Source organism: Lipotes vexillifer, unplaced genomic scaffold (genome assembly GCF_000442215.2).
Source record: "Lipotes vexillifer unplaced genomic scaffold, Lipotes_vexillifer_v1.1 scaffold142, whole genome shotgun sequence".
NCBI lineage: Eukaryota > Metazoa > Chordata > Mammalia > Artiodactyla > Lipotidae > Lipotes > Lipotes vexillifer.
This window is the reverse complement of record NW_006795110.1, coordinates 439,311-448,892: the sequence shown is the minus strand read 5'-3', so window position 1 is coordinate 448,892 and position 9,582 is coordinate 439,311. Positions and strand designations below refer to the sequence as shown.

General features: G+C 47.1%; 1 protein-coding gene across 3 annotated transcripts in view; it reads right to left on the bottom strand.

Moving 5' to 3' along the window:
• Positions 1 to 9,582, bottom strand: part of HDAC8 (histone deacetylase 8) — a 247,051-nt gene that overhangs the window by 20,243 nt on the left and 217,226 nt on the right. For 2 of the 3 annotated variants that reach the window (XM_007467456.1, XM_007467458.1), the window contains one exon: positions 5,786 to 5,891. In XM_007467456.1, the coding sequence (XP_007467518.1) occupies positions 5,786 to 5,891 (106 nt within the window). Of the gene's footprint in view, positions 1 to 1,495; positions 1,528 to 5,785; positions 5,892 to 9,582 lie in introns of those variants that run through there. The other variant, XM_007467457.1, reaches the window with a different exon arrangement.

Here is a 9,582-nt window from a genome sequence, read left to right as displayed (position 1 = left end):
GAAAGAGTGGACAGGGATGATGAGTAGACTTGACTGAGCAATAGTGCCAAGAAGAGGAAGGGCACCAGCCCTAGATTCAAATTCTGATGTCACCACTTACTTGTTACGTGACTGTGGGCATGTTACATTAGCTCTGCGGGCACCAGTTTCCTACCTCATGAGGTAATAGTGAGGATGCAATGAGATCAAGTATGTAAAGAATCCAGCATGGTGACCCACAGTAGGCTTTCAGTAATGGGAGTTCCCACCTCCTGGATTTAGGTAGGTATTTCAAGTCTTCAAAAGTAACCTGCCAAGAGTTTTCATCATTTGTTAAAAGCCACTGTCAAAGTTACTAGAACTTTGGGGAGCAGCCTTCATCTTCATTTTAGAATTTCTAAAATTTTCAGCATGATATATTTACAACTTTTTTGTTTAACAATGATGGTAACAACAACAATAACCAACCTTTCCAATTCTTACACACATTAGTGAAGCAAGCGAGGCTCCTGGAAGAGACCACAGGGGGCTGAAGAGGGCTGAAGAAAGGATAGGGGATGGCAAAGGGAGATAAGGGATGGACATCACAGAGATCCTCACCTGAAGTCATGCAAATTGGCTCAGAGTAGCCTCCACAATCCTGCTCCAAAGTCCTTCCAAGAAGCCCTAAAGCAAATGGTCAGTCTGTCTTGGGACCAACCCTGACTTTCAATTTACCCTCACGGCTTCTCAGGAAGCAAGAGAAGGTGTGGAAGTAAGCCGAGTTTCCATGGTGTAGAGTCCCACAGGGCAGGAGCACTGCTTCAAGCTGGGGGCTCCAGCAGGCCTTGGACATGCCCAGACCTGATGCGCCAATTGCTAGTCCCTAGAAGAATGTCAATCCCAGACTTCAGGCTGCTAGAGGAGGTGCTGCTTACATTCAGCACAGTGGTTCTCCAAAGAATATTACCGGTAGATGTGCAAAGGGTCTCAGCTTGGGGCTGTGGAACTGTAAATAGACTGGGCCTGGTGACCACAGCACACTTCAGGCAGTAGGAGTCACGTGTTCTGGCTTCTTCCACCTTCTGTCCTTCTCTTTTACTTCTCTACTCATCTCAAAATGGAGTGGAAGTTTCAATTACAGTATGGTGGGGTGAGAGGGGCATGGCTAAAAGACCTAGGTCAGGGACCAGAATTTCAAATGTTGTCCATGGCTGATTTCCTCCCATTTCCAGAGAGACATCAGATTTCAGGTGCTTTGGATCAGCCACAAGGAAGGAGCTGGGTGTGTAGTACAAGGTGGGAGGGTGTTACCAGGGGTGACTGGAAAAAGCAGATGATGAGTAGCCTTGATAGGGCAACACTGCAAAGAGAGGGGCACTGGAAAGGCCAAACAGCCTGACTCCAAAGTCTCAATTCAGACAGACCCGGGTTCAAATGTCTGCTCCACCACCTATTAGCACAGTGTGTGGCATAGAGTAGGTGCTTAGTAATTCCTTGCTGAATGACTGAATAAAGGTGACCTTGGCCAAGTCATTTATCCTCTCTGAGACTCTCTGAATTCCTCATCTGTAAGATAAATAGTAGCTATTATTCTTATTATTTCTCCTGTGGTGTCTCTCCCCACACCCATATCAGTTTGCTGGCCCATCTCCCCAACCCAGCACCATAGAGGCTGCCATACTAAGCCTCCTTCATTAAGGGTCAGAAAAGGCAGATGGGCACAAGGCCTGCTCTTTCCTCTTGTGTCCTCCCCCCACCTCCTCCTCTCCTCCTGCTTCTTTCCTCCTGGTCCTATTTGTTTACTTTTCTAACTTAGGCAAACTTGGGGTAGAATCTGGGAACACAGAGCAAGTGTAGAAACCTCCAGTTACAACTGCAACACATACTCACATATACACAACTCACCTTCCCCTCCCCCTCCCCCACCAGGTCGGGCCTGGGCTGCAACATGAAGCTTTTGGCCCCCTAGGGACTTTTACTTGATTCAAATGTCATCAGTACCAGGGATTAGAAAACCTCTACCCCTGTTTCCCCATGCAGAGCTAGGCAGGCTCAGGGAGCTAGCTGCCTCTGGGGATTGATCACATCAGCACTGTTCCAACTCTGGAAGGTTCACTGTGAGCCAACTCCTCTGGAGTACGTCAACCAGAGAGGAAAGACAAACAAGTTTGAGCACATGAAGATGGTGTGAGGGTGATTTTACAGTAGTGGTCATGAGCTAGGCTGAGCGATCCACTCTGTAACCCACACTTCCTTGTGAACAATGACACATATCTTCAAGATTCATTGGCATGAGAAGAACGATTTGTGGGAGCAACACATAGCTTTTCTCTGTATAAAGCTAACAGCTTGAATGGACGCTCCATAGTTTTATTTTTGTCGTTTTTCTCTCTTAGAAAGTCTAATGGGCAGTAAAGATGGGATAAGGTGAGGTCCAAATCTGCCTGTGCCTCCAGTCATCCTGTGGCATATGGAATGCATCTCTATACGATGAACCTCCTCAGGTTTCATCTCCAATAGGTTAAAAATCCCACCTTTTGTGCTTTTAAGGGATGTGAGAAAGAGAGAAAACCCAAGCTCAAAGGTTAAACAAATTCAACCAGATATGCTGGTGAACCTCCTTCCCATAGAGTGGAGCTTAATCCATCCACTCCCTCATTGCCATCCACCTCCCCCAAATAATCCTTGCCTCTGCCTCACTACCTTTGTGTTTAATGGGGGGTGGGAATGAGTGGGGGGAGGGAGGCACTGAGAAAAATGGCCAGCCTCACAGAGGTTTTATATGCAAGAACAAATGATAGTCTTGTAGGCAGGTTCAGGAAAATCTTTCAGAATGCAGAAAATTCAGCAGCCTTTCCACACTGACCATTGTCATGGCAACACACTATCTGATGGCAGCATGCGTCACCAGGCTGGAGGGGCACGGTCTCAGTATAGCAGGTTAGCCTGGCCATTTTTAGCAACATTTGGACTTCTTTCTAGCCTCATTTCTTCTAGGTTCAACTGAATTTCTTTTCGGTTCTGGACTTATGTGCTCTGCTCATTTGCATGGCTAGAACACAAGACTTTATCAATATGAAAGGGATGGCTAAATGGAAAAATCTGAAGATTCCTAGTATTCTATAGCCATTCTACTTGTTGTCCTGGCTCCCCACCCACTCTCAGTCATCTAGTTTCTTTTCTTCTCCTCATCAATTCTTTCCTATACACAGCATTACCTCCCCCGTGCCCCCCCCAACTGTGACTCATCTACCAACCCCTGCACTCTCATCATCTTCTTTTTATTGTTTTTATATTTTCTCATTTTAATGTACAGCATCCTAGAATCTTAGGATTGGAAGGAACATTGACAATAACCTAGTATAATCACCCTCCTCCAAATGCAGGAGTCTGTCTACGATATGACAGTCAAGTGACTGTCTTGTCTCTATTTGTATGTCTCCAGCAATAGAGATCTCATTCCTTTCTGGGCAGTCTGTTCCACTTTGGACAGCTCTAATCGTTAGAAAATTCTTCTTCCTCTTGAATGAAAATCTGCCTTTTAATAATATCTACACATGGATCCTAGATCTGTGCCCTGTGACCACATAGACTCTGTCTATGCCCTCTGCTCTGTGACAGCCTCTCAGAGATATAGGACCACATCCCCTTGGGTCTTCTTTTCTCCAAAAGCCCAGCTCCTCCAACAAGATCTCTTGGAGCCTGGGATCCAGTCCTCTCCCCATCCTAACTGACCTCCTGGAGCATATGCTCCTATTTGTCTCCAGTTCTTTTAAGTGAGGTCGATACTGCATTAGCATCTCTGGAGGCCACCTTGCCCTGGTGACTCACACTGACGAAACTCCCTAACTCTCTTGCAGACAAAATGCTGCAAAGCCATGTTTCCCATCTTGTGTGTGTCCAGTTGCTTTTGAGGACCCAATTCCTAGTCCATATATTTTCTCCCAGTTTAATTTCATGGCGTTGCAGCCAGAATATTGCTTTAACCTATTAGGATCTTTTAAAAATTCTTGACTTCCATGTAACTTACATATCCTCTAAGACTTTTTATTATTATTATTACTATTTTTTAACCAACCCTCAAACTAATCTTTTATTTCAAGTCTTTTCAAAATTTATTCTTCTTTTGGGTTTCTTACCTTTCCTAGTTCTCTTCCCTTTGAATTACCTTCCTTACGTCTTCTCTCGTTTGTCATTTCCATTTCCTCAATAGCAAGATGTCACCAGTCTCTGGAGATAAGTGCTTGGGTATGTGCGCAGGAAAGCATGAGGGCATAAAGATATCTGCACATACCTAGGTGTGAGCAAGTAGCTGCAGAGCCTTGTTTAATTTCTCTGTTTCTATTGCTTTGTCTGTGCTCTACCAGGATTTAGAGACTGGATGAGGGGAAAATGGCAAGGTAGAAGGAAAAGGGGTAAGAGAAGTTGGTCCAGGATCTGAGAAGGGCAGTAGGAAACTAGGGTGGGAGCACGGTGTTAATCGGGGCTGCAGTGCAGTGAGAAGGGCTGAAGAAGGGCCAGGAAAAGAAGGATTTTAAAGGCCTTAAAAAGGTTGGAGGAGGGAGGAGGATTTGGTTAGGAAGTGAGGACTTCTGAGGCTGGTAGCCATTGAGAGGCCAGAGGGAGGTGGCTTGAAACTACAGGGTCAAGGAAAGGCTGAGGGATGTGGGACACCTGAGAGGGGCAATAAGCATTGCTATGAGCACAACCTTATGAGTCTATGACTCTTGAGCTTAGAAACTTTTCTCTGGTCAAAGGAGCCTGGGATGTGGAGTCCCTGCGTATGGACTCAGCTGTTGTCACAGACTTGGCTGCACTAGAGGACGGGGCCTTAATATCACCATCGGCAAAGACCCCCAGGATACAACGTGTTCCCTCAGACTAACTCTGACACAGAATAGGCCTCCCTTTCATGCTAGATTCTATTCCAATGAGGGAGTCAAAGTTAGGAGAACTGGTGCTATCTTGGTTTTTAGATGAATAAACATGGGAATTTCACTCTCCAGGATAGGCAATGTGATACCTTTGGCCTCTTAACTTTGCAAATAATTAGGATCCAAAAAAATATGCACACGTACACACATTCAATTAAACAGGAATGTGGGTGCCAAAATGACTTAAAAAATGGTAGATGAAGTGAGTTGAGTTGAGAAGCAGCAGCTGGGGTTGGGAGGGGGGCTCTACCAATAGTGTCCCCAAACAGCTAGTGGACAGTGTGATCAAGAGGGCGATAACCTGATGACTGCCATTTTCCCTCTGTCCAGAGGCCAGAATAATTGGAGGTCAGCCTCAGGGAAGGGAAGAATAGGGCAGCAGCCACATCTCCAGTGCTCTAAGTGAGACTGGGGAACCCAATCCCAGGGCTTCAGAATCCCTGACTACTCATTATGAGCTCACAGTCACTCGAGGCTCTACTGAACCAAGGAAACACATTGGAACAGAATGTCTGTGAGCACCCTTCACCCCTACCCCCAACCCCAAGTCTGAATTGACTTGATTTTCCCTCATCTTAGAGAGGATTTTACTGTTGCCCTTTTCAAAGGGAGAGTTCCAGGGCACACTTTAGAACTGGCTTTCCACTGGAGGTGCCTAAAGTTGAACCTTTTGTTCCCCTGAAGGTGACAGTAGCTGGCCAAATGACAATCCCAACCAGAGTGACCAGTGCGGAATTCCAACAAGCTCTCAGGCCAAGAAGAGGTTTCCCTTCCAAGTCGGTGTAAAGATTAGCCACCAAATGACAAATGGTATTGGGGGAAGCCCCCACTGATGGGTCACCACAAGCTGGGTGGAATGAGGAGGGCAGGACTCGAGGGGTGGTGCTCACCTTTGATGTAGTTGAGGATTTGCTGGACTCGGTGGGGCTCATTGCGGTCTGGCCGGCAGCTTGGCGTGATTTCCAGCACATAATCAGGACCATATGCTGTGAAAAACTGTAAGGAAAAGTGAAAGGCCAAAAAACAAACTAAACCACAGAAAACCTCCAAACCAAACCACATACAAACAGAACAATCAAGAGAAATCCACCGCTACTGACAAGGTAAGGGAGGCCCAGGTGGGCAGGGCAGGAGGATGCAGCAGGAAACCGTTCCCCATTTTCAAACCTCCCATGACAGTCCACTGTGAAATTCTTTGGCTTGGTGTTCAGGGTCCTCTCTGCTCATGTCTCAACTTTTCTCTCTAGCCTCTCTATCCCCCTGCTCTCTAGCCACACTGGCCTGCTCCAGGTTCTCCCAAATGAGACGGGGCTTGGTTCCCCCACCCCCCGCCTCCCCCCGAGGATCTTTGCCATTGCTCTTTCCTGGGGTCTGCAAAGGCTCTCCCCTAACCCCTGCTGCCTGTGAAAAACCTCCCCATCCTTCTAGGCACAGCTCAAATGTCACCTCCTTCACAAAGCTGTCCCTCATTCTCCACCAACCCCCAGAGTGTTCTGTTGGTACATCTCTTATGGCCCTTGTTCAACAAATCGACAGTGCTTGCCGGCATGTCACATACAGGTCACTGTGCCTGCTGCTGCAGGGGCTGTGAAGATGGACAAACCCTCCTCTGGGGTCCTCTGGGTGTTCCCAAGCACGTTCTGCAGTGTGTAGAGATTTTTCAACAGCGACCTGATCTCCCTGCACTGGATTATCAACTCCTTGAAGGCAGGCAGCACCTGTGCCTTAGTCACATCCTTGGTCCTCACAGACCAAGGCAGCTGCCTGTTAGTTTTGGTTGTCTTGAATTCCCTGACCCGGGAATGTCAAATGAGCCTGGTTTCTCTAGTTTTTCTTTCTCCGTAGTAGAGTTTATTTGTTTTTAAATTCAGGGAATCAAAATAAAGGTCTTTGGATTCTATTTCTAGTTCACTAGATGATTCCTTGTGACCTTTGGTAAGTCACAATATCTGATTCAGCTCCTCTATTAGGGCCCGCTTGGGGAAAAACACCCCATGACAAAGGGAATCATTCAATTGGGATAAGCCTTTGAATGGGAAATATGCAAAGCTACTATTTCTGTTTAGTTTTTAACAGAAATAGTATTTGTGCACACTCTCTGGAGAGAGAGCATATGGTCCTTAACATTATGTGCTTTCAATAGTGATATTGTTAGGTGGTAAGTAAGCCAGGGAAATTCAAATTCCATGGAAAAAAATGGTACAGAGGGCATGAGCAAAAGGGATCTTGGTATGTGTCATGAATTTGATGTCATTCAAAGGGCCTCTAAAAAAATAATCCAGGGTGATTGCCATTGCCGCCAAATTATCCTTGTTAAGAGTCTGGATGTACATCTGGCACCATGGGAGAGGTTGTGGAACAATCTCTAGGGATTCTAACAGTGTCTTTGTGGAATCTATGGGAGTAATTTGATGGGGAGATGGCTTTTGCACATCCATGACAGAAGACTCCACACATCTAATTAAAAGAAAAATGACCAAGACTGTGCCAATGCTTATAATGCTTTTTTTTTCTTTTTTGGACTGAACTAAAAAGGAAAGAGGGGTCTAGTTCCTTCCTGCTGGGGTTATTACTCTCTGATGCCTGAAGCCCCAAATTCTGTAGATAGAAGGGGCCTTGAGTAGAGATCATCTTTACCACATCCATATATGGAATGGACAAGAGGGGTTACCTGGGGGACACATCCAGAAACGAACTCTCCCATTCTGATCAAAGAAACCTGAGAGGTTTGTATTTTTAGCCAAGGAGGGCCCCTCAGTCCAAGCCCGAGAACCTCGTGGGCTTGGCTCTGGAAGAGAAGGCTTCAAACAGGTGTGGCCCTCTCTCCTTGGACGGCCTCTCCTCCTCCAGAAGGTGTCAAGTAGTACACTCATTTCACGGGTATGGAAAGACGGGTTTAGAGAGAGCAATAGAAGAAAGGCAGCTGCAACGAAGTAGCCAGTCTGGGGGACCCAAACCCGTGGCATCAAAGTGCTATAAAAATCAGAGTCAGGGGGCCTCGCTGAGGTCTAGGAGGAGGGAATGTTCTGCCTCCATCTACGAAGATAACACTGCTGATCCTCTGTCAGCAAGGCATGTTGTGAGCTATCTGTTTCGGGCTGAGCGTCTGGAACAATGTGTCCTCATTGTGAGGGCCTGCCGCACGCTCAGCCGCGTTCTCTGGCTTTAGCCCCCTCTTGGGCCAAGAGCACATGGTTGCAAGACGGTCAGCTGGGGCCAGAACTGACTGCCACGTGAGAGCTCAGCTTGACTGGGATCAAAGCTCCTGTCCTGGCTGCATGAGCACCTGGCTTTAACTGACCCATAAATAACCCATTCTTTGCTGAAGCAGGCTGGCTGCAGGTAAGCGTGGGCTCCTAAACATCTTCCCACCTTTGCCAATCAACTATTATTCCCAGGTCCTGCTTATTCGCACTATTCTTAGGCTAGGGGACCCAGATGATTTAAGAAAGTCCTTGTTTTGTGATCCAGTTCCACATGGCAGCTGACTGGTCCTAGCCTTGGGAGGCTCTGCTTGGGGCTGAGGGAAGTGACAGGCACCGGGAAGGCAGAGGCTGTATCTAAGGCAAAGGTGGTGCGGTGCCCTCTTCCCCTCTCTGGCTCTCTCGTGGTATTTCTGTTTCTGTGTTATATTATGCTTTTAGTTTTGCACTCGTTAACTTCTTTCTACGGGACCATGAACTCTGCAAAGGCAGAAACTTCTGTCGCATTCTCTTTGTGGAGCCTGTAGAGTTGAATTTCCTTCAACCTTTACTTTAAAATTATGTTGAATTACATTAATTCACAAAAGATTTAGCTGGCCGTTCAGTTAATTCTGTGGAATAATGCAAAGAGCCAATTTATGTCATGAACAGTTTTTCGGCTCTTGAGGAAGCATGAGGAAGCACGATGAGGCGGGAAGAGCCCCCGGCCTCGGAGTTAGGCAGAGCTGGATTTTCATACCTGATAGAACTGTGTGCCTCAGGCAAGCTTCGTAATCTCTTTCAGTCGTTGCTACCAGAGGAATGATAAATCCTGACCTGGCTGGGTTGTTAGGAATCACAGAGATAATATACATTAAAGGGCCGACCACAGGGCCCAGCACAGGGTAAGATGTCAGTACATGTGAATTCCCTTCTTCTGAGGCAAGAAGCTATTGCCTAACCAGTGCCTCACCCAGACCCTGGGGGATGTTGGGCCAAGCACTGGGGGCCCCCCACGATGCAGAAAGAAGAGCCTGTTCCTCCTGCCAGACAAAGCCCAGCAGTCCCAGTGGCTTCCCGCTTGTTTAAACCATGAGCTCCGCCTAGAGCCGGTGGAGAAACTGACTTCTCTCATAGTTTCCTACCCTGTGCTCAGCCACTTGTTACTTACTGGCAAGGTGGAAAGGAAATCTGATCAATAAGACAAAGATGTTGGGGTGGACGGATTTGGCCAGCAGTAGAAATAGCTCAAAGGCCCACCCTGAAATTGCCCTCCAGTGTTAAAGAGGAAAGGAAACAGGCAAGCGGCAATGCCATTCCCAGACAGGTGGAGCAGGGTATGAAAGAGCCCAGCGGGCTGGCAAGTGCAAACGCTGGCTTTGATCTCAGCAAAGGAAGAAGGGAGGTGCTAACCCTTCTCCACCCCTTCCCCTTTTTCCTCAGTGCTCCTTTTGCTTTCTGGGTTTCCATTTATGCGTGTTTGAGGGGAACATGGTAGCAGGAAT